This window comes from Propithecus coquereli, unplaced genomic scaffold, assembly GCF_000956105.1.
Source record: "Propithecus coquereli isolate 6110/MARCELLA unplaced genomic scaffold, Pcoq_1.0 Scaffold243, whole genome shotgun sequence".
Taxonomy (NCBI): Eukaryota; Metazoa; Chordata; class Mammalia; order Primates; family Indriidae; genus Propithecus; species Propithecus coquereli.
The window spans coordinates 2,216,972-2,241,802 of record NW_012147986.1 but is presented as its reverse complement, the minus strand read 5'-3'; the positions used below and the strand labels follow the sequence as shown (position 1 = coordinate 2,241,802).

Here is a 24,831-nt window from a genome sequence, read left to right as displayed (position 1 = left end):
TCTCTCTGTGTCACACACACACACACACACACACACACACACACACACACACACACACACAAGCACACACAGCAGAGCCCCTGAGTACGGTTGTTCTAGTCCTGCAGTCTGGAGGAGGGGTAAAGCAGCTGGCTGACAGAGGTCCAGCTGGCCTGGGCTTGGTGTTCCTCTCCCAAGGCAGCCCCATTAGCCAGGACAGCAGAGAGTCATTCATGTTCACTTCTGTCATTAGCATGATGCAGCTCACTGGAACCACGGCTGGAGTATCTCCCTGTCTTTATTTAAGCAGCTCTGGGTGGTCTCCCATGACAAGAATTCCTGATGAGAAGAAAAGGTACAGCTCTCCTCCTCAAGCGGGAAAAAAAGAGGGTGAGAATGAATATATGAGAGGACTAAGAAATTTCCAGACCAAGAGGAAGCTAGTTCTGTCTTCCACTTCACGAACCAGACCCAACATCAGCCTATATTTCAACACCCTGGCAACTCACTACCCCATGATCTATGAGGAAATCTTTCCTTATACTGAGCAGATTGGTCCAGTTTTTCCCCTTGGGGCTATCCAGAGAAAGTCTATATATCTATATATCTGATCTAATAGTATGGTAAATAGCTAATATTCATTGAACTTGCCTTTGTGAAAGGCCCTGGGTTAGGTCCTTTATACAGACTCTCTTGTTTAAAGCTCACAACAATTTTTATTTTTATACCCATTTTACAGAGGAGGAATCTGAGGCACAGAGAAGTTAGGTAACAGCTAGCAAGTCCCAGGTAGGGTGACCAACCATACTGGTATAACCAGGACACTGGACTTTCAGTGCTAAAACCAGGCAAGCCACCAGCAAACTGGGACAAGTTGGTCACCCCAGTCCTCAGTCTTCCTGACACTAGCACCCAAACGCTTAACCGCTGAGATACACTGCCCATTTGAAGAGAATATCCCCTCTTCAAATGTTTTCACACACACGCACACACACACATGCGCGCACGCACACACACGCTGCCGAGTCTTCTTCTTGCAGACCACATCTCTCCTTTTCACAGACATCCCTCATACGAAACACTTCCACATCCCTTTGCCAGCCTCCTCCCTCTTTTGCAAACTGTCCTGGTCAGCGTATCCATCTCGCCCCTGTGTAGCACCTGCCTGGTGCACCCTGGGCCAGCTCAGAGTCAGGCATTTACCATAAAGGGGAACGAGTATGTGTAGACTGAAGGTTTGCTGCCCAATCTCCTCTTTTCCTTCCTAACAGAATCTCCATTTTGTTTAGAACAGAAAGAAGTGTGCCCTGCTTTAAAAAAAACAAAAAACAAAAAACCAGAACAACTCTCCAGAACAGCCTCAGCGCAACCACTGGAGGAGGAAAATCCAGTGTAGGGGCAGTGGGTGGTGGCAGGAGGAAGAGGAAGCATGACGCATATCCAGTCCAAATGGCACATTAGCATGGTCCCCCTTGGGGTCCCTCCATGCCTTGGTATGCTCCCTCTCCATGCATACAGTGAGGAGAGAGCAGGGAAGTATCTTCCCTTTCTGTGGGGTGCCTGCCTGAGACACAGACTCCCAGCCCACCCATTGCACCCTGCCCCCCTCTCCACCTGGCAACCTCCTATTCATTTTTCAAAACCCGGCCCCACTATTTCCTGAGAAGGCTGTGGGAGTGTGCTCATCTCTGTCCCTGGTGCCCAGCACACAGGGCCTGGCACATAGAGGTGTGTTAGGTGGGCAAGAGCCGTCCTGCCTACAGCCCTATTTAGGCAGGGTCACACTACATCCCTCAGAGGGGTGGATCCTCGCTTCACACAAGCTAGCCAGACAGGTTCTTTCCCACATCTGGAAAGGGGACCTGAGAGAAGCCGATCGCCCGTGTGCAATGTGTGGCACTGAGCCATCGTGGAGGCAGCTTGTGGGCCCAGTGGCAGGGTGTTGTCTTATGGCAACAGAGGAAGCCCCCATGTCTGCTCAGTCCTGGCCAAACATCGAGCTAGGCACGAGGGAGATGCTCACAAGTCCGTGCACTGGTGGACGCTCCCAGCCCTGTCTCTCTCTCCCCCACTCCAGTGTGTCAGTAAGGGGCCCATCCTGAGAAGAATCAGGTTAGAGGGGCACAGGCCCTCTCTCACACACACTTGCAACTGTGGCCGATGGAACTGATCAGTTTGTAGGGGGTAGAATACCTCTTAATTTCATCCCAAATCTGAACTCTCTGAGCCCCGCACAGCCGATGAGCTGCCTGTCCCAGCCAACCTGCCTGCCTTTGCTCTCCACCACCCTCCGTGCACCTTCAGGGGCCAACAGCAGTGGTGTGAGTCTGAAACCACAGCCAGAGATCCGTAAGAGGCCGGAATCAATGTGACTAATTTTAGGGCTGCTGGCCTGGCTGGCTGTACGGGGGGGGCGGGCTGTGTGTGATGACAGTGAAGAAAAAGCTAAGTGCAAACCTCTGCCAGCCAACAGCAGCAGAGTCGCATCTCTCAAGAGCGGCTTGAGCGTCCTTGCCATCCCCGTCTGCAGCCTTGACAAGAGTCGAGCAGGCAGCTTCTCCCTCGAGAGCCTCAGGGTGAGGATAGGGAACAGGGTGTTATAGACTGCAGAGGCTGACAGGCGACAAACCTCGAGACACCTCACACTCACACCCAGAAAGGCACATACACAGAGAGCACCCCCCCACAGCTGGCAGTGCAGGAGCCCCGGGGGGTGCACAGGGAGACATGTGGGCACAGAGGCGCACGAGGACTCGCTCACAGACATGTAAACAAGCAGGAAGGCGCCCCACTGACCTAGGCCCCAAATACACACATTTCTAGGCAGACCCACAAACACGGCTTCACACCTGACATCCTCCTGAGACACCCAAATCAGTCTTCCCCAGTCAAAGGCAGCCTTTTGCTGACTCGCCATGGTGACAACAGTTTTTTGCACCTATCCCACCTCCATTTCTTTGCATCCATCCAACCTTTCCTTGAGGTCACCTAAAATGGGGCTGCTCGCCTTCCCCTCCTCTGAGCCTAAGAGACTCCTCTGTCCCAGGGCTGTGGGGTTTGAGAGATGGAAGTCAAAGTTGGAAGCTGGCTTGCCACGTCTTTGCTGGGGTCTAGAGTCTGCCCCTTCCATGGAGAGAAGGCGGCTGGGGCAGCGAGGGCAGGAAAGGCCTCCCAGCTTTCCGAGGGCCCAGCTGTGCTCGCTGCACTTGCCTGAAATTGAGTGCCACATCAGGCCTCTGTCCTCCAGGGGAAAGTCTGGGCTGAGAAGGACAGCCAGGAGTCTCCAGTGTCCCTTCAGGCCTCTGGGCAGGCCCATCCCACCATCTGCCAGTGGGTCCTGTGTGTCAGGGCATCCACAGCAGCTGTGCCTCTGGCCGCTAAAATACAGCTTCAAGGCCAGGTTCAGGCTCTGGTCCCAGGGTCAAGCCTGGCTCTGTGAGCCCTGGTTGCTCTTCCTGGGCATCCCTAGGAGCTGGGCACCACGTGGATACAGCTGGACCAGCAGAGCTGGGGGTGCCCACTGGGGACAGTCCCAGGTGCTGTCTGCACAAGCAGGGGAGGCCCCTGTGTGCTCAGTGGTGGGATTAGACTTAGAGCTGAGCTGGGCAGGTCGATTCTTACTGAGGGCTGTCCCCCGTCTGGGCTTTCAGATGCCACCCTAGTTGTGGTGTCTCCCTTTTCTTCCTGTCCGCAGCACACGCGCAGGCAGCAGAATAGCGTTCCAGCTCCTCTCACACTGGCTCTGCTCTCCGCCCTCTTGTCTACAGCCCTCCTCTTCCAGATATCCAACAGCCTGCCTCCTCAGAGAAGCCCTCCCTGATCATCCTTGCTAAATAGGAACTCCCACCCCATTCCCTTTTTGCCTCCTCATAGCACTTATTACAACACAACAACATAGTAGATGCTTATTTATTTTCTGTTTCTCCCACTAGAATGTAAGCTCCATGAGGGCAAAGACTTCGTCCCAGAATTCCCAGTGCACACAAAGTAGGCATGCATTAAATATGCCCAATGAACCCAAGCAGGCACGCACGTGCCACTGACACACAAGTCCTGTGTGGCAAACATGCGCACGAACATGCACACAGCACACACAGGCTGTGGGCGGGGGCAGGCATACTGGCATGTCTCACTTGGCTCAGCTCCCCAGAGCCCAGGGAAAGTGTTATCACCCACATTCTCCCATCCAGGCAGCCTTCAGTCAGAGTCCACTCAGCCCTCCTGATGCTAACTCGGCCTGACACGCCGGTTGCACATGGGACCTCCTATGGAAGCCACAGCAAGCCCACCACCACTGTGGTGGCCGCTAATTGGCTCTGTGTTGGGCCTTGGGTCACCGCTCGGTCAGCCATGGCTGATACCTTCTTCCCACTTGTCTCAGGAAAGGCGCTGCTGTCCCCTCTGCTTAGTCCTCAGCAAGCCACTGAACCGCACATGCCTGGCCACATGGGACCAGCTGGGCCAGCAAGCCTTGCTGATGGGGGCCCTGCCCCACTCATTCCTGGGAGAAGGCAGATATCGCTCAGCAACAGGGCTGGCCTCCAGGTGGGCAGTTGGCCAGGGGCATAGTGTGATAACAAGGGTGTAAGGAAAGGCCCAAGCCCAGGTATCTATGATAACCTGTCACAGTGCCTGAAATGCCACTGTTACAAGGACCCTTCTCTAGGTCAATCCGTGCTCTCTCTCAGGGCTTCTCTTAGAGTGCACATCCTTAATTGGGGGGTGGAGGAGGGGCAGGGTCTGGAAGGGTCAGGGGAGGAAGCTCTTGGCTAACCGGAATACACAATCCATCCCTCCTTGTGTCCATCTGTCAGGTCCCCAAGCTGGATGCTGTCCTGCTCCTTGACCCTGCTGCTGGGGATTTCAGGGGACTGCCGTGGGGGCAGAAGTGGTCGCTCCAGCTTATCTGCCATCACACCCCTCTGGGGAAGGTGAAGTGGCTTTTCCTCAGCCCAAGCTGGGACCCTCAGTGGGTGCTGGTGTGTCTGACTTTCCTCCCAGTGGAGTTTGAGGGAGGAGAGGGAGCTAGAGCCTGGGCCACAAGAAAGCTCCAGGCCTGGCTTCCTATGGGGGGTGCCCACTCCACTCCAGAGCCCAACTTGTACTCCTTCACAAGTTTTCCAGGGCTCAAATATCCTCCCAGTTTGGGACTAGAATACCTCTCACTCTCCAAGCCACCCTCAAATCCTGCCTCCTCCAGGAAGTCTCCCCTACTGCTGCTCTTGTCTGCTCTTACAACCCATGGCTACATCCCTGTCCCATCTGCCCCAATCAGGGGACTGCAGAGCTCAGGGCAGACTTGGACTGTGGCACATCTCTCCTGCCCTTCTTCCCCCAGTGCCCCAGCTGAAGGTTCATGACGGCACAAAAGCCCCATCAGGTCAACGACGTTAATGGCCTCCCTTGATATAGTCCTTCACACAGACAGAGGCAGGGTGTGGGGGAGGGCCCATGAGAGGCCTGGGCCTGGTCTGGCCCCTGCTCTGGGTCCAGAAAGCTGAAAGTCACCTACTCCTTCTCCTTAGGGGCCAGAAAAGGCTGGGGCAGGCCAAGGTCTTACTGAAACAGAACATGGGGGAAGATTCTGGGCTGCGCTAGGCAAAGGTGAGAGGAAGGAGGAGTGGAGGGCTGCCAGCCCCACTCTCCTACCCGGCCAGGGCTCAGCCTTGTCCCCCTTCCTCAGGGCTTGGGCCTTTGGCACGGATGAGCCAGCTCCAGGGAATGGGCCCCCAGCTGCCCGTGGTTCCAGCCCAGAGGGAACAAAGCCCAGGCCTAGGGCCTTGGCACGAGGCACCTGGGGAGTTGAAAAGTTTTGTGACCTTTGAGTAGGATCCAGCATCTATAAGCCAGTGGATTATTAATGAAAAAAATTGAACAAGAACAGAAATTATACTTCTACCTTGAAATCTGCCCATGGGATTATTCGGTTGGTATAGGGACTCCACGGCTATAAAGTAGGTGACCCTGTAGATCTGTCTTCTCTTCCAGAGTTTTCTAAACTGGAATTAAGAGAAAACTTGTAGTGTGTGGGGGGAGAATGTATTGGGGACTTAATACTGCTGAGAGGACTCCATCTGAGCAAATAACCTTGCTTATTTGGCCATTAAACGGGACTAAACAGGTTTCTCTCCTTTGTGGCATCTCCGAGCCTCAGTGTACTGACGGGCACTGTGACGCTCCAGGGTAGGGCAGGGCAGGTGGATTGTGGAAGACTCAGTGTTCCCAAGGACCATAAGAGCCCTTTGTTCTGGAAGCACCAATTAACATCTCCTGAGAGAACAACGTTTGAGCAACGCTGCTGAGTTGATCTATGGAGTAACACCTCACTTTATTATTTGCAGTAACATATAAATCCTGCCCTCCTATATTATTGGAAGATAATTTTGTAAAACTGAAAACCCTCAAGTTGTATCACCACTAGCTCGGATCACTGGGGTCACTCCCTCAGACTTGCTCTGGGACCCCCTCGGAAGGGATTTCTTCAGAGGGTGACTGACTCATCCCGTTTTTAAAACTGAAAGTCCCATGTCCCAGACCCCGCTCCCAGTCGTGAGCAAACCCTGTACTGTTGGTCTCATTATCCTTAGCAGGTATTGGAACAGCCCAGATTGGCTCCAAGTAGCCCACAGAACTCTGAGACCTACAGGAAGCTGTGCAAGGGGACTGTTTTCACTAATTAAGTTACTGACCAGCCCTTCCTCTTCCTTCTGCCCAGCCTCTTGCCTGCAGGTCACACTGTCTAGGTCTCCTGGGCAGGTGGAGGAGGGAAGGAAAGCTGCTGGCCCTAGCCCTAGCCACCACCTGCACACAACACTGTGAGTCGTGGCTCTGAAACCGTAAAGAGCCCTGCCCATCCTATCCCCCTTCCTCCTGCACAATCCCCTCCTCCACTCCCACCCTTATTTCACTCCAAGTGCCCTTCCTGCCCCTTCTCTCTGCCCATCCAGTTCTTACCAGTCTTTCAACAACCAGGTAACACCCTTGCCTCCAGGAAGCCTTCCTGAATGCTCCAGTCCATTCTAACCCCTTTCCCCTCTAGCCTCCTGGTGCTCCCAGCTGCCCTTCCTCACTCCTCCACTCCAGAGTATCAGTAAGAGGCCCTCCTTGGAAGGGTCCCGAGAGAACCAGGTGAGTTGGGAGCAGGCTCTTTCTCACACAAACACATGCAACTCTTGTACAGGTGGGCTGAGAACTTCGGGAGGAGGGCCCACAGGCTGGAAGCTGAGTCATTTGGGAATGCAGTAAGGAGTGGCAAAGCCAGTCAGGACACCTGCCACTCTGGCTCTGGAGCAAGTCTCCCAAACTCTGCTTCCCTCATTCTCCCCCCAACTCATCCCCCACCCTAGCCAGGACTGTCCCTTCTCTCAGCACGAGCTCTTCCAGAAGCCCTGACTCAGTCCCAGGCTTGGGCTGCTCAGCATATGCCCAAAGGCAGACAGTGTCTGCTAGGGGGTCCCAGCCAGGCTCTGCTCCAGGAGCTGAGGAGAAAGCCCCAGAGGTGTCTCTGCCCTGCATTTCCACCTCCTCCAGGGAGCCCTCTTGGCAGAGGCCTATCTGATTCTGCAGCTGCCCTGGCACTTGCCCCCATCCCTGGACAGCAGCTGGTGCCAGCGCTTGATGGGGTGGTGACCTTCTCTGAGAAGGGTGTCTCTGCCCAGCCCTTGCCAGCAGCCGTCCATTCCCCACCCGAGATCTGAGCATCAAGAGAGGCTCTAGTGCTAGATAGGCACTAGCCTGGCCTCAGCCTGGCCTACTTCCTGCCTCCATCCCAAGGTCCCCATGCCATAGTCCCTGGAGGTGGGGCTCTTTTCAGTCCCTTCCCCAGCAGACAGTCCCTGTGGGCTGAAGAGGGATTCACATCCACAAGGGCTCAAGGGTTGATGCCAAAGCATAGAGTTTCTCCTCATTTCCCGGGTTCTTTTGTGAGGCTCAAGGTTCACAGATAAGGAGCTGAGACTTTATAACCTTCACGCAAAATGTACAGAGTTTTGTGCATGTGAATATTTCACTAAGTGGACATACACTACATCCATTCCATGGAATGCTACTCAGCAATGAAAATGAATGACTGCTGAGACATGGACAACTTGGATGAATCTCCAGAGAATTATGTTGGGTGAAAAAAGATTACATACTGTATAATTCCATTTAGGTAACATTCTTAAAGTGACAAAGTTTTGGAAATGGAGAACAAAGTAGTGGTTGGCAGGGGTCGGGGAAGGGAAGGGAGTATGTGTATAAAAGGACAACTAGAGGAATGCTGGTAGGGATGGATTCAAGTTCTGTGTCTTGACGTGGTGGTGGATACATGAACCTACACACGTGATAAAACTGTGTAGAACACACACATACTCATAACAGTGTGTACAGGTAAAACAGGAGAAATCGGAAAGATTGATCGTATCTATGCCAATTATCTGGGTTGCGATATTGTACTGTAATTGTGCAAGATGTTACCACTGGGGGAACCAAAGAATTTACCCCACTGCCCTGAGTTCTCTGCCTCTCTATCCTGGGACACAAAATGTTGGTAGCTCAGAAAGCTCTGGATCCAGGGCTCCAGCTAGGAGCCAGAGAACGAAATCCTGATAAAGGAATAGGCTGGGCTGGGGAGTGAGGTCTGTGAAACTTTATATTGCAGAGAATTTATATTGGTTCAACCTCACAGCCCTCTCTCCATGAATGCTTATTTCCCTGTCTCCATGAATACTTATTTTTGGATTTCCTCCTATACCACAGCGTAGGAGAGGTAATGGTTGGTGCAGAGTCCAATGATGGAATTGGGGATTCTATGGTTATTCGAGCACCAATGTCCTAACCCATCATGACCAAAAGCATGTGCTAAGTGCCCGTAATTCACAGGGAGTTATGGTAGTCTGGTAGAGTGAAGAGGTATAGGCATTAGAGTTAAGAGAGGCTCTTAACTTCTGAGCATTTCTGCCTCTGTAAGATGGGCACACGTTTGATCTTACAGGGTGTTGTGTAGTTAGGTGATACAATGATGCTTCTCTTTTTACTGATTCCCAGAGGAGGCAGACTGGAGGGAGAGCCCAGGAGGAGGAGGGAGACTTAAACACCCTTTCCATCTGACAAGGGGACAGGTTCCAAAAATGTCACTGCAGACTGGGCAACTCGCGGAACCTGGGGAATCTCAGGAGATGTCAGGAGACTAGATGCCAATGACCAAAGGTCCCAGTGGGAAAACTGCACATCTCAGCAGAGGCCAGTGGATGCCTCTCCTCACTGCTGCTGCAGTGCTGTTTAACTCTGGCCCTCACATGTCACCCTGGGAGCCAGGAGGAAGAGGACAGTGTTAGACCAGAGTTGAAATGTGAAACAACTGAGTTCACCTGTAAGTGATTAGATTAAGCTTTCTACTATTAGGGAGAGTGGAGGACTGAGATAGAAATCTAGTTGTAGGAAAATAGTGACATTTTTGCATCCCTGCATTTATAGTCTATTAAAAATTGGACCCACTATACAGGTACACACTTTCATATACAGTATATACTTATACACTGATATACATAGACCACAGACACTCTCACATGCATAAAACCTATACCCAGTGGTATGTTGGTAAATGTTTAACAACCAGCTTTCAGGAAAACAACAACAACCTGATTGTAGCAGTTACTGATTTCCAGCTGTCAACATTATATCACCAAATGGAAGATGAAGAGTCATGCACAAAATTGGATCTTTGAAAGCTATATGAGCCGCCTCCGGCACAACATTGGAGCTCCAGCACAAGCTACAAGTGCACATTTATGCATCCACCCAAAGGTGCCCAAATATGCAGTTCGAAATTTAAATGCTAATTTTTTTTTTTTTTTTTCTTTGAGACAAGAGTCTCACTGTGTTGCCCGGGCTAGAGTGCCGTGGTGTCAGCCTAACTCACAGCAACCTCAAACTCCTGGGCTCAAGCGATCTTCCTGCCTCAGCCTCCCAAGTAGCTGGGACTACAGGCATGTGCCACCATGTCTGGCTAATTTTTTCTATATATTTTTAGTTGTCCGACTAATTTCTTTCTATTTTTAGTAAAGATGGGGTCTCGCTCTTGCTCAGGCTGGTCTCGAACTCCTGAGCTCAAACAATCCACCCGCCTCGGCCTCCCAGAGTGCTAGGATTACAGGCGTGAGCCACCGCGCCCGGCCTTAAATGCTAATTCTAACTCTGTAGACACATTAGTACAGAAAAACACATAAGGACATTATATCAAATATATGTATCTGTAGACACATTCAGTCACTTAGAAACATATACAAAGACAAGTTCAAATATATAAATAAATATGTACAGACCTACATATGGATTGACACAGGCCAAGACAAGCATATAAACTCACACATAGACACCCCCATGCTCAGGAAAGAAGAAAGAATAAACCAACCAGATTTGATCAGGCTGCTGCTGGGCCTGAGGCCCTACCCCCTTCAGAACAAGGCAGATAAGGTCCCTCTTTTCCTTTCTCTTCCTTCATATGGCTGAAGAGACTGGAAGGGCAGAATGTTTATGCCAGTTGTCTACAGCTGCTTCTGCGCTCTGGAGACCCCAACACTCCAACCCTTCTGGGTTGGTCCTGGCAGTCCTGCAGGTCTGAAAGAGTTCTTCCTTTGCCTTGCAGCTACCAACCCCAGAGTCCTACCTCCACCTTTGGTAAGGCGGCCCCTCACCTCTTTCATTGCCAGAAGGTGAACTCCAGCCTCTCCCGGCTTCCTCATCTCAGATCAACCGCATGAGATGTCAGCATGACCCCCACGTGGATCCCTCCCTGTGACTCCTGTTCTGTCCTGTCCCCTATCACTTCCTTGTCTTATCTCTTGCCTGGGCCATTGCCCAGACTTTTTTTTTTCTCTTCCTCTTCTTTTCTGTTTTTTGTCCTACATGATCTAAGAGACACTGCCCAGGCCGGGCGCGGTGGCTCACACCTGTAATCCTAGCACTCTGGGAGGCCGAGGCGGGTGGATTGTTTGAGCTCAGGAGTTCGAAACCAGCCTGAGCAAGAGCGAGACCCCGTCTCTACTAAAAATAGAAAGAAATTAATCGGACAACTAAAAATACATAGAAAAAATTAGCCGGGCATGGTGGCACATGCCTGTAGTCCCAGCTACTTGGGAGGCTGAGGCAGGAGGATCGCTTGAGCCCAGGAGTTTGAGGTTGCTGTGAGCTAGGCTAACGCCATGTCACTCACTCTAGCCAGGGCAACAGAGTGAGACTCTGTCTCAAAAAAAAAAAAAAAGAGAGACACTGCCCAGCATTCTAAATGTCTCCCTCCCCTAAGCTCTCCCTTTCCATTTGTCCCACTGTAAGGAAGCTGACAGATTATTTTAAAGCACAGCGCCAGGTCACACATGTACTCGCAACTTCCTCATGCAAAACGGATTAGGGTTAGATCCTTTTTAGGGTTCCCAGGCCACTTATGCAACTCCTGCTTCCCCAGTTCACAATTTCACTTATTTTTTCTATGTCTTCCTGTCCCCAATCTGTTCCGCAAATTGTCTGTGCCATGGACCTTTTGCTTGTTCCCTTCTTTATTTAGTTCACAGTGGGGCATTTACTACTCATTTGTGGCACAGTGCTTTATAGTTTATAAACACTCTTAAAATTATTTATGGAGTTCCTATCACACACATGGTACTGAGGTTAGCTCTAGAAATACTGTGGTGAGTAAAAACAGATGTGGCTGTACTTCATGAACTAAGTCAACATAATCTATTGAGGACCTTGGGGCCCAAAGTCCTCTCCCCCAAAATCATAAGTGGATTTGGGAGGGAAGACACTTTTCCATAGTCCCTCTTACCAACCCTCCACACCCACTATGTCGTCCCTGGGGTCATGGGGACAGAGTAGAGAAGACAGAACAAGATTGTGGCTTGTAGATTCTTCAAGAACTTTATCAACCTCATGAGCATTATAGGAGTAACTTCTGGGATGTTGTACGCCCAGTGCAAGCTTTTGCACTTTTCTATATTGCAGCATCTCTATTTCCTTCCCATTACAGTAACTACCCACACACATAATAAACAACATCTATTATTTGTGTGAGCCTAGGCTAATTACTTTGATTTCAGAAGCTCAGTTTCCTCACTTGTAATATGTGGTTAGAAATCCCTGTCATTCTCATAAAGTTTTTAGGATGCTCAAACAAGATTAAGGTACATAAAAGAGCTTTATAGAATTATAAGGGACAACACAAATGTATACTATTATTATTAATCTTCTATTCAATGCCACTTTCTTCTTTAAATCAGTCGTACGGCCATTATTTATTTCCTAAATAGGCACTCAGTGACTTTGAAATATTCTGGCCTGGATGGAGAGGAGACAAGACAGAGAACAGCACTGTATTAACAGAAATATGATGGAAGCCACAAATATAAGCAACATGTGCAATCTTAAATTTTCTAGTAGCTACATTTAAAAAGATAAAAAAGACCAGGAAAATTAACTTCAATAATCTATAATTTTAATCCACTATATCCAAAATGTTATATTTCTATATGTAATTCATATAAAAATGATTAATGAGGTATTTTACATTCTTTTTTGGCACTGTCTTTGAGATGCTGTATTTTACACTGATAGCGCACTTCATTTTGGACTAGCCACATTTCAAGTTGCTCAATAGTCATATGTGGATACTGTGTAGGACAGCACACACTAATTAGTAATATAAATAAAGATTAGTTAAGATCTATGAAGTACTTTAGGGTTTCCAAAAGTCTTTTGGTATCTAAATCTCCTGTTAGCCCTGGTAGGTGGATGTTTATCATCTCCATTTTGTAGAGGAGAAGCAGCAGTAATTACGTGTAATTCACCAAAGATCATCTAGCTAGTAAATGGTGAACTCAATTCTAGTCCTCAAACCTGGGCACTTTCCCTTTTTGCCTATTTTCCTAATCAAGCAATACGAAGGCTTGTGAACTAAAATAAAATCTTTAGGCTTACCTCCCACCGGCTGATTGAATAGACCCCTTCTTGGCCAAGAGGACACCCCAAAACTAAATTGCCTGCCAAGAGGAGGGAGGTCAGACATGCCTCATCATGCCCCTCCCCTTCTTGGAGACATCCTTTGTAACCCATTAACAGGCCTAAGGGTATGCAAGACAAACCTGCAGGTCCTCAGTTCACATAACAAATATATATCGTGGCTTATCTCTGATAAACGGCTCCTTATGTTAAAACATTCCAAGCCTTTAGACAAAGCTTCATGTCTTTAACCAATCACAAGTCAAAGAATATTTAAACCCACCTATAACCTGTAAGCCCTTCTTGGAAATGGCCCACCCTTTAGGGCCAAACCAATGTATGCCTCCCACATGTTGATTTATTGATTTAACTCCTGTCTCCCTGAAATGTATAAAACCAAACTGTAACCCAACCACAGCAGGTCATGATCCTCAAATTTGGCTCAAAGTAAATCTCTCTAAAATTATTTTACAGAGTTTGGCTTTTTTCCCGTTAACATACTTATAGGTCCCAAGGCTCATTGCACTAGTGCAGGAAAGGAACAGCTCTTTCAAAAACCGCCTACAATCTTGACTCTTTCAAAAATCCTGCCCAGTTTAATCCCACCAGAATCTAATAGCTCCCTTATTCTAAAACTGTGTGTTGGATTAAGTACCTTCCAGCTCTGATGTGCTATGAATGTAAATGTCATAGGTGAGCATAAAAAAATCCCTACCCCCATCTCTGATATTCTCTATCATGTAGGGATTTACTTTTTACTCTCGCGTCACAGATAGATAGGAAGTGAGGTAGAGTCGCCCTCTCTTCTCGTTTAAAAAGCACACGTACGTCAAATTTTCACACCAAAGCATAACGAGACCCAGCTGGCTATCAGGGAAAGAGGGTCCTAGACCAGGATTTCTTTACAAGATGGCTGGCAGTCAAGGGGGGTTGAGAATTAGACAGGGGAGAGGCTAGCTGATGTTCCCGAAGAGAAGCCAAAGGGCAGCTGACGGGCTTTGCCGAACTGCCTGCAGGAGCCTCGCAGGAACCACAGCTTGTCTCCACACCTGGCCAGTATTTTCCCCTTTCGGACGCTCATTCCCTTTCCCGATGCACTGCAAGGAAGGGGTGCCGGGTAGTGGCTGGAAAGCAATTAAAAACTCGGAAAACTTTATCTCCTAGCTTGCCGGCTATTCTATGTCCCCGCAAATATCCTCCACAAAGAACTCAACTGGGTGGGGAGTAATAGCTGAACACTCCCTTCTCAGGGCTGCCAGGACAGTCTGGATGGAGGCTTGTATCCTTTTCCAACCGACTTCTAGCTTCTCCCGGTTCCGAATACTCACACCGGCGCAATGTAACAATCTGCGCGGGTGTCTGCATGTGCCCGTGGGATTTTCACCATCGCAAGTATGTGTTTCCCTGGACATTACAGTAATTTCTGGAAGAGGCTGACGGGGTACCCACGAATGCGCGCGCAGCTCCGCAACCCCACGTCTCCATGGGTCCGGGCGAGCGTTATCACGTGTGCATCACATCTACGCGGCCCACAGGAGTGCGCATGCACCACGCGGAGCTGCCAGCAACTTCCGGCAGCTGACGGGCTGGCAGGGCAGTGACGTGTCCAGAGGGTCCAACCGTGACATCCCTTTCTGGTTCCTCCGCTTGGGATCAGATATCCATCTCTGGCGGCTCCAGGAGGACGGGAGGGGCCGAGCGGGTTCCGCAGAAGCCGGTGTGAACCGCACTCACCCAGCCCAAAGGCGACGCCAGGCCCTGGCTATCCTCGGCCGAGTGCGGCTCAAACGCGGCGCCCCGCGCACGCGCACTGGGAGTCAGCTGGACTGCGCGAGCGGTCATGTGACGTGGGGCGGTGCCGAGCAGGCGGGAGGGAGGGAAGCGGCTTCGGGGAGGGAAGCAAACGGCGGGACCGGCGAGCAAGTGGCAGCAGCATGGCCGCGCTCTACGGGGGTGTAGAGGGGTGAGTGCGGCCCCGCGGAGGGCACTTGGGGAGGGGCGGCCTGGAGCATCCCGGGCCGAGGGCAGGGTGGAAGAGCGTGGCCAGGCCGGCAGGCTGGTGGTCTCGCGCTTCAGGGTCCTGACACTTTGGGATTTGGGGCTTCGAGGCCTTGCAGAGGAGAGGTGTGTGCACGCGAAGGGGAGCCCTGTGCGCGGGCTGTATGCTTGCAGGGACTCGGAGCGTGCTACAGCCACACCCCAGGGGGGGTCCTTTGTGTTTCCCGGCGGAACCACGCCCCTTTCTCCCGGGAACGACCCACTGCGCAGTTTTCTGTTGGACAAGCAGTTCTTTTCCCTCATTCCTGACCCGGGAGAGAGTTTCACAGAACAGGTGTCAGGTGTGAAGTTGCAGGGTTGGGGAGTGGGGAGTGGGAGTGAGCGGAAGAAGCCGGGACAAAGATCTTTGCCCGGGGGGTGTCTGGGAGCTAGTGCAGCTGGCAGCCAGAATACTAGCTTGTCCTGATGCCTGAAACTCCTCCATTCCTGTCGGCACTCCATGCCCCTCACACCAGATTGAACCCTCTGTTCTTGTATTTTTCCTGCTCAGAAGCTTGTCTACTGAACTTTTTGTAATAGCTCTATCTCTGGATATGACTGTGGGCAAGACATTTGCCTTCTCTGGGCTTCACTTACCACATGCGTAAAGTGAAGATGAGGATGAACAAGATGATCTCCAAGTCCCTGCCGGTGACAAGGTTTTGTGAACCTGGGTGTGTCAAATCAGGGCATAATATAGGGTGCTGTCCCCTCAGCCAGGACACTACTTTCGAATCTGAGATTGGATTCACTTCTCTGGCAGGCACATCTCATTGCTGACTCACAGACCCCAAAGTCTTTTCACATGCATTTTAAGATTTATCTCCTGGCTGGGGCTTGGTGGCTCATGCCTGTAATCCTACCATTCTGGGAGACCTAGGCGGGAGGATCACTTTGAGACCAGCCTGGGCAAGAGGGAGACCCTGTCTCTACTAAAAATAGAAAAAAAAAATTAGCCAGTCAACTAAAAATAGAAACAAAAAATTAGCCGGGCATGGTGGCTCTCGCCTGTAATCCCAGCTACTTGGGAGGCTGAGGCAGGAGGATCGCTTGAGCCCAGGAGTTTGAGGTTGCTGTGAGCTAGGCTGACACCACGGCACTCACTCTATCCCAGGCAGCAAAGCGAGACTCTGTCTCAAAAAAAAAAAAAAAAATATTTATCTCCCTGGTCATGCATCTGTAGCACTTTAAAAAAATAAACTAAGTATAGGAGTTTGCATTCCTCGTTATAGTCATCTGTAAGATGTGACCCATTCCTTCCAGTTTGTCAAGCTATTTTTTTCGATGTTAAATCTGCCATCTCATGCATTAACTACCCCTTGAAACTTCATGTCGTCTTTGACTTTGACCAGCAGGTCTTCAGTATCCTCTTCTGCCATTCCCCAAAGTACTGATCAGTAAATAAACACATATCTCACCACCCCAAATCTCCTCCTAAACTACCATCTCCCCCGCTAACTACCTTTTGAGAGTTTTGTTGCTTAACTATGTATCTCCCTGCCATGGGTCAGCCTTTCTCACAAGGGTATCTTGAAGGCCTTGGCAGCTGGAGCTGGATCTTGAAAGGCAGCCGTTGGTTACTGTGAGAGAAGCAGAGAGATATACCATTCTCTTTAGCAGTGGTTTACTGAGTGTTGCCCGTGCCAGGCCCTGTGCTGGTTCTGAGGATAGGTAAATGATTCAGAGCTTGAGCAAGTGGAGCTCACAGCCTAGGGAGAGGCACACAAAAAACAACTGAACACACTTTTACTGTAGGGGAGTCTTTAATAGCTTTGGAGGCTCTGTGAAGGCTTAACTAATGGAGCCTTAACTAATTTGTGGGGGTAGGCCACACATCACAGAAGGTTTCAAGGACTAGGTGATGTATAAGGAGGGTCTTGCACGATAAGTAGGACATCCCCAAGGGAAGATGAACGAGAACTGTGTTTCAGTTAAAGAGCACAGCAAACACTGAACTACAGAGGTGGGTTTGGGAGTGGTGATTGGGTTTGCTGAAGCTGTCTCCTCCGTGTCATACTGGGCTCTGCCTGCGACAAGGATGGCACAAGCTTCGCTCTGTCTGCAGGTTTTTCTCAGCAGGACTGAGTGCTCTCTTGTGTTCTATAGGGGAGGCACACGGTCCAAGGTCCTTTTACTCTCGGAGGATGGGCAGATCCTGGCAGAAGCAGATGGACTGAGCACAAATCACTGGGTAAAAGCCACACTGAGGGGACCAGAGGGCTTGGTTCTGATTTTATTCTCTGTAACTCCTATTCAGGTGGTGGCTGGGGCGCACAGAAAAGTTGGTAGGGGCAACACAGGTCCTGCAAGCCTTTGTAACTCCTCCTTCCCTTGGTTGGGGCCAGCTGATCGGGACAGACAAGTGTGTGGAGCGGATCAATGAGATGGTGAACAGGGCCAAACGGAAAGCAGGGGTGGATCCTCTGGTACCTCTACGAAGCTTGGTGAGTCTGGAGTAGAATCTGGGAATTAAGCCATCAGCAAGACTAGAGATAGGTAGCAAGTTTGGACTAGATGAGTTTGACGACTGTAGAGGAAAAGACCTCCAAGGCTTAGTCCTTGGTATCAAAACTTTCATAATCTCACCCATTCTTGTGGCTTCAGTTGTAACCTATAAGCCACAAATGTGTTGGAAGAGCACAGGGCTTTGGAGAGCCACTGAGACCCTGGTTTGAATCCCAGCTTTGTCATTCAACATCTGTGTGACCCTAAGTAGGTTACTTACCTTCTCTGAGCCTCGGTTACTCATTTGGAAAATGTAGATAGCAGTAGCTACTTCAGAGTTGTTGGGAAAGTAAAATGACATGGCATATCCCCAAATGGTTAGTATAGAGCCTGAGCCATATGCACTCATTAAATGTTAGCTATTGTTATTCTCAATTCAGATCTTTCTTCCAAGTTGCTGTAGCTCCAGCTACTCCCTGGATATACCATGAGATGTTCTGCAGGCATAGCCAAACCCTGAGTACTCTAAACCAAGCTTCTCTCTCCATCTCCCCTCACCTTGCTCTTCTGCCTGGTCTTCTGTTAAGAGCACTACTGTCCTCCCAAGTCCGAAACCTGGCATTGCTGAATCCCTTCTTAACTGTCCATCCCCAGTCCAAGTTCTTGCAGCCACAGCCTTCTGAGGGGTCCTTATGTGGGAGGCAGGAGGACTGAGGCTAGATGAGCAGGGCATGGCCAGATGTGGAGAGCAGAAGTCAGGCAGCAGGAGGGGAGGGGCTGAGAAGAGCTGGGTCCAGGGCTGTGTGCACTGGCTCACCTCCCGCGTGGACTAGGGCCTATCCCTGAGCGGTGGGGATCAGGAGGACGCGGTGAGGATCCTGATGGAGACGCTGAGGGACCGATTTCCCTACCTGAGTGAAAGCTACCTAATCACCACTGACGCCGCCGGCTCCATCGCCACAGCTACGCCGGATGGTGAGGAGGTGGAGGGAGGGATGAGATTGAGAACTGGTTTTCTTGGGAAAGCCCCTTGGATGTAGCTGGCAAAACTTGTCTTGCAAATATCTGGAAGGCAGCCTCTGTTATATTGCCCTTGACTCTCCTTTCATTAGCTTAAGTCCCTGCCAGAGCAAGGACCGGACAGAAGGAGGGCCGGCAAGAAAGCTGTCTTGATGGGAAGCTAGGAGTGGAGTCACACATAAGACTCCACTGCAGAGGAGGGAGCCCCTGGGGTCTGTGTGGTGATGCAGGCAGGCAGAGAGGAGCTGTGAGTATGGAGGAGAGTGTGGGGGGATCTCTGTGATAGTGTAAAGAGTGTTGGCGTTACAGGATTGGCATTTGAATCCCATCTCCTATTTTGCCATCTGTACCATCTTGGAGAAGTTAAGGAACTCTCTGAGTTTCAATTTCCTTATCTATTATATGGGGTAATTGTATTCGTAAGGTAGTTTAAGGTATTGAATGAGTATCACTATGAGAACAGGGTCAGCACAGTCCTTGGCACATAGCAGATTCTCAATAAAGCAGGTAGTCACTTGAAGATTGGCTAGGCAAAGAGCTTGTTCCCTCAAGGAGGTGCAGACTCATGTTCCTCTTTGTCCTCCAGAGAAGGGCTCTATATGATTGGAGTTTCTCTGAGACCCAGGCCCTTGCCCTCAGTCAGAAAACTAGCTGGGCTCAGTTTTCTCCTGTGTAAGACTGGGTGGTGATCCCTTTGCCTGGGGCTGGTTTCTGTCCTGTCTTTCCACAGTCGGCAGTTGTTGCTCTGTGCAAGGCCTTCGCCACACTGAGCCTCCCATGCCCTTTCCCCAGGTGGGATCGTGCTCATCTCCGGGACAGGCTCCAACTGCAGGCTAATCAACCCTGATGGCTCTGAGAGTGGCTGCGGTGGCTGGGGCCATATGATGGGAGACGAGGGCTCAGGTGAGCTCACACTGACTGGGCCTGGCTCAGGGTCCTAGACCTCCCCTTCCTTTAGCTCCCCGTTTTCCTCTCCCTGCCCTTGGCCTGCTGAATGGGGCTTTCTGGGGACAGCTCCTGAACCTGACCATTACAAGTGCAGGATGATGTCTGGGGGATAATAGAGATGCAAACGCTGGACCTCCTGTTGCCCTTGCACTTCAGCAGTGACTTGCACCCGAGGTTCAGATTCGTGCCTCAGCGCAGTGGCCTACCTGTGTTGACTTTTGGAGTCCTTAGGAGTTGAAACTATGAGGGTTAAGGCCATAGATGCCAGGAGATGCCATTCTGGCCTGCTAGTGGGAAAGGGCTGCCAAAGCTCCTCCCACCACCACTTCTTTATAGGCAGCATGTGTACGTTTTCGTAGGGGGCCTTGGGGTCAAGCTCATGGCAGTGACTCCAGTGGTATTTGTGACAACTGACTGACCTTGTCTTATCTTTGGGTGGGAGCTGGTGTTACAGCCTCACCTATTCTGTCTTCTCCCTCCAGCTTTCCCTTATGTTGGTCAGTCAGATACCGTTTGATTAGAGGCCCCCCAGGCTGGGAATCAGGAAACCTAATTTGCTGTAAAACTCTAGCAGATCACTCACCCAAGTCTGAGTTGCCTTCCTGGTGAGCTCAGGGAGATTGCTCCCATCTTCTTAGCCCTCTTTGCTCTCTGCAGCCTACTGGATTGCACACCAAGCAGTGAAAATAGTCTTTGACTCCATCGACAACCTAGAGGCGGCTCCTCATGATATTGGCTATGTTAAGCAGGCCATGTTCAATTATTTCCAGGTACGCTCCCTGCCCGCAGTAAACACGCACACCTTAGGTAGGCAGTGGGAGACTCGGAGCAGAAGTCGATGCAGGGGAGGGACTGGGTGGACCAAAGGGTAATCAGGGTGAGTTGTGGGTCAGAGCTGTGGGGTGTAGAAGTCATAGGACAGGATTCAGAATGATGCGGGGAGTACGTTCCAGGAAGGTGACGGGAGAAGGGGTGGTCTGGGGACAGATGGGTAGCCAGACTTCATTCTTGGGCAGCTAGTACCTGCTGGGAGGTGAAAGCAGATGGCATTCTAGTCTAGAATGAAAAGGGCAGGGTGCAGCCGGGGGCAGAGACAGAACAAGTGCCTTGGATGGTGAGCTACTTCTGGCTTGTATGGGTCAGGAGAGCCCATTAAGAGATGGGCGGGGAGAGTTCTGGGGGATGTGCAGCCTCCTAACTCAGCACTGGGGATTGACTCCTTGTGTGTGCTGTGCTCATTTGTAGTGGGTTAGGAAACAGCTGCCTTTAGCAGAACCAGAGGTAAAAGGTGGGAGAGGAGGTGGAAGGGAGAGGAAAGGCAGATACATTTATTTGATAGATGTCTTTCTGTGTGAGGGCCAGTTAGTCTTTGGGGCTGGGGCCAAGGAAAGTGATCAGAGATGCTGGCAAGTAGGACCTGTACTCTCAGTGCTGAGGGATTGGTGATTAAAGAGGAACTTTGGTCTGATTCAAGTTGAGGAGTAGGGGCAGGGGGACCAGGAAGAGAAATCACTTTATAGCAGTTGCTGTAGGAAGTGGAGTTAAGCTAGCCTGACTCAGCCAATTGGTTCTAAATTCTGCTGTTATGTCTACTGCTCCCTCTTCTGTCATTTAATCATTCTTACAAAGTTGTTACAAAGATCAAATAAGATAGTATATAAAGTGCTTAGTATATTGCTATAGGAGCTCAAATTTTAGGTGCCCTCATTCCATTTACTAAAATGTATTGTGGGGAATCACTGGTTCTTCAGAACCTTAGAGGTGTTAAGGGCATGTAAGTTTGTTGGGGTGGAAGAAGGACCCTCTGTGTTCAGATAAGTTTGGGAGAAACAAGTCAATTTCTTGGTGGCGGGACTTCTCAGAACCTTTAATTTGGTAATGTGCATTGTGACTCTCCAAGAGAGAGTTACCGAATGCAGTATTCCTTAGATTCCCTTGACCAAAGAAGTCTTTTCAAGGGCACCTCAAGGAACTACATAATATGCTTTGGTGAACACAAATCTGTATTCTGTGCTGCCTTCTAACTAATCTGGAAGAAGCAATGTACATGTTGTGGAAAACAAAGAACTTTTCTCAAATGAGAAATGTCAAATCCTGTACTTTCTGGAGCTAAAAAGACTGAAAAAAACTATTCTAGCTTTTTAAGTGATAGAGACATTAGGAAGGCCAGCTTGGGTGGGCAGGTGGGGGATTTTCTTTTCTTTTGCTTCTGCTGACCATCTTATGTCCTTTCTCTCTCTCTTAGGTGCCAGATCGGCTAGGAATACTCACCCACCTGTATAGAGACTTTGATAAATGCAGGTTTGCTGGGTTTTGCCGGAAAATTGCAGAAGGTACTGGAGGTGGGGCAGGGTTTCATCTGGCTTTGTTCCCCAATTGGGGGGTGAAGTGGGGTCCAGATGGGGACTGGATACCAATTTCCCTCTCACCAAGTGACCTCCGTTCTCTACCACTACTGGCCTTGGTGGTGGCAGGCCTTGGAGTGGAGGCAGAAGGGTATGTGGGTTGTGATGACAATGATTCTGTATTACCTGTATTTCCCTCCTTGACAACCATCATGGCTGTGCATGCAGGCAGTGCCTATTTCTGAGAAATTTGTGAAGCAGTTGTCCTTTGGACAAATCTGTGATTTTTTTTTTTTTTTTTTTTAGCTAATTATACTCAGAGAATTAGGGGATTATAGAGATTAGGTGTATTTTGTTGGGTGTCAGGAGAAGCTGAACATAGGGCTTGTGTGCTACATGTTGCTCTTTCTCCACTGTGGGGTCCATACTCCCTTAATTTGGATTCCTGAGGCCTCAGGGCTTTCTAGGGCTCTCTTAGATCTTGTTGGACAGAGGCCCCTCGAGAACAGAGCCAGGAAGGGGCTAAGCAGCAGCACACTGCTGGAGGCGAGTGGGGGACACTGACAGGAGTACCAGCCAGCTGCTCAGCCAGGGTCCTGGGTCCCCAGAGCTGAGAGACTTATAGGGACACTTGGTGCAAGCTGGAGTGCAGACCAGGTGCCAGCATGCTCTTCTAGGGGTGCTGCCCTTGCCAGTGCTTGAGTGAGCTACCTTTGCACAAGGCACCCTCCGAGCACCCTCCAAGGGGGGAAGGGTGGAGAGGCGGCAGTGGAGGCTTGCTTACCCACATGTCAGAAGGTGGGCATCCGTGCTTAGACCTGTGCTAGCTTAGGTGCTTCCGTAATTGCTGCCTTGCAACAGAGAGAAGGGATAACCCAGGAGTGGCAGCTCCCTAAGTACTCAGCAGTTCCCTTCTTCCCTCCTCCCTACCCCAGGTGCTCAGCAGGGAGACCCCCTTTCCCGCTATATCTTCAGGAAGGCTGGGGAGATGCTGGGCAGACACGTGGTAGCAGTGTTGCCTGAGATTGACCCGGTGAGTTGAGGTGGGAAATGAAGGTGGGGAGCTGATGGGCCAGGTTTCGTCCTTTCTCATGAGGGACGGGACTGCCCCTCAAACCCTGTGTAAGTTGGATACTATTTTAAATGAACTTAGAGTATGAGAAAAATTCTACAGAATGTCTATAACAAGCAAGTTCTTTGGTCGAGTGCCTCCCTCTGTGACTGGCCCGTAATCTGCATTTGTCTGTAGTAAATTGATTTGATGTGCATGTGCTGTCCCCTTTAGTCATGTTTCTCTGTTTTCCTCCCTTCTTTCCTTCCTTTCTGTTGTTGCTTAACTCTTTTTCCTTCTTTTCTCCCTTGCCTTTATGAGTTTCTTTTTCCCCTCCTTTTTTTTCTTTCCTTGAGTCTGCCTTCTTCTGGTCCTTGGCTGGAGGGAGAGTAACTGGGATGGGGTGGGTTGGTCTGAAAAACTATCCCCTCAGCACTGGCAAGGCTTGGTCAGCCCCCAGCATCCGTTTTCTGCTCTCCGCCCAGGTCTTGTTCCAAGGGGAGATTGGCCTCCCCATCCTGTGTGTGGGCTCTGTGTGGAAGAGCTGGGAGCTACTGAAGGAAGGTGAGTCTGGGGCGGGGAAGGACAGGACCTGGGCCCTGAGGCCTGGACAGGCCACTGATGCTTCTGGCTAACTAAGGCCCCTAACCTCAGTCTGCCTTTGAACTGTTTTATTATGTCCTGTCCAGTTTCCTTGACCTCTTGCAAAGATGTTATATTCCAAATGATTTATTGAATAATAGCCACTTTTAAAAAGTTCATTAACGACAAATCTAACTTAAAATCACAGCACTTACTAGCATGTTAAAACCTGTGGTGACATCCCAAGTCAGTATAATCCTAGCCAGAAGGAAAGAAACATGACTTCTTAGCCCTGGCAGCCTTACCTCAGTGAGTTGTATGGTTTCCATCAGACATCAGAAATAGAGCTCAAGGACCCCCATTGCTATTCTGAGTTCTTGGCATCGGGTGCTCTGGAACTGAGAGGAGGGCAGGCCCCTCAGGGGCTGCTGCTCCAGTACCTGTAGCTGTTAGTGGGGCCATGTGCTCTGGTGCACCCTGTGTGCTGGGGACTTGGCGTGTGGGCACCTCCAGCACCTCTACAGGAGTGCTTCAGGGCCTGGGCATCCTTGTCCCCTCCTCCTCCCTGGTTGTTGATCTTCTCTCATCTCTGTCCTGTGTTCTTCCCTCCAGGTTTTCTTTTGGCACTGACCCAGGGCAGAGAGATCCAGGCTCAGAACTTCTTCTCCAGCTTCACCCTGCTGAAGCTGAGGCACTCCTCTGCCCTGGGTGGGGCCAGCCTAGGGGCCAGGCACATCGGGCACCTCCTCCCCATGGACTACAGCGTCAACGCCATTGCCTTCTACTCTTACACCTTCTCCTAGGGGGCTGGCCCTGGCTCCACCCACTCCAAGCCCAGTGGACATTGGGTGCTGAAAGGGAGGAGTCTTTTTCTTCCTTTTTCCTTTAATGAAAAAAACACATATAGAAGAAAATAAATGCACTTTACCCACTCCTCAATTGGATTGTGTTATCAAACACACTTGCTGTGTTCATCCTCAGTGCACCTGCCAACAGGTATCCTGGAGGCCTAAGGAATAGTTTTTGTCCAAGGTTTAGAGCGCAGCCCCAGGTGCTTGGCCTGCGGTCTGTATGCAGTCACCATGCACCTGGGAAGACAATTTGTGTGTGCTACCCCTCCCTCCACATTACCACACATATACATTGTGTGGCTGCCAGTTAACCTGTGACTTTAGTTTTCTGTCAAGTGGTAATGATTCCTGCCCAACCACAGTTAGTGGAACTAAGTGCTCTCCATGCAAAATATCACCTGGAGTAACCTTAGGCCTGTGTCCTCTCCTGAGACTCAGTAGGATTTAGGGAACAGGGTCCAATTCTAGTCTGAGAAAATTTTTACCTTACTGGATTTGGTAATTGCAGGTAGGCAGCACACTTTGCAGTTTTTTGTATGAATGAGTTCTTGAGAGGTTATGATGATTGTTGACATCCAAGAAGGCCAACTAGGCGCAGCTT

The 24,831-nt window shown here is 50.2% G+C and overlaps 1 protein-coding gene across 1 annotated transcript; it reads left to right on the top strand.

Annotated features, from left to right (window-relative positions):
• The first annotated feature begins 14,578 nt into the window (after positions 1-14,578).
• Positions 14,579-24,314, top strand: NAGK (N-acetylglucosamine kinase). The gene is made up of 10 exons (XM_012646502.1): positions 14,579-14,914; positions 17,095-17,179; positions 17,334-17,432; positions 18,267-18,408; positions 19,246-19,356; positions 20,059-20,171; positions 21,647-21,734; positions 22,682-22,779; positions 23,283-23,361; positions 23,992-24,314. Exons 1-10 carry the CDS (start codon positions 14,886-14,888, stop codon positions 24,180-24,182), a joined length of 1,035 nt encoding a protein of 344 aa, XP_012501956.1. The 5' UTR covers positions 14,579-14,885; the 3' UTR covers positions 24,183-24,314.
• The last annotated feature ends 517 nt before the right edge of the window (positions 24,315-24,831 follow it).

Excerpts from the sequence above, each read along its gene's own strand:
- NAGK (XM_012646502.1), top strand. The coding sequence starts at position 14,886 with ATGGCCGCGCTCTACGGGGGTGTAGAGGG. Across the intron at positions 14,915-17,094 it reads CTCTACGGGGGTGTAGAGGG|GGGAGGCACACGGTCCAAGG; the intron begins GTGAGTGCGGCC and ends TGTGTTCTATAG. Across the intron at positions 19,357-20,058 it reads GATGGGAGACGAGGGCTCAG|CCTACTGGATTGCACACCAA; the intron begins GTGAGCTCACAC and ends TGCTCTCTGCAG.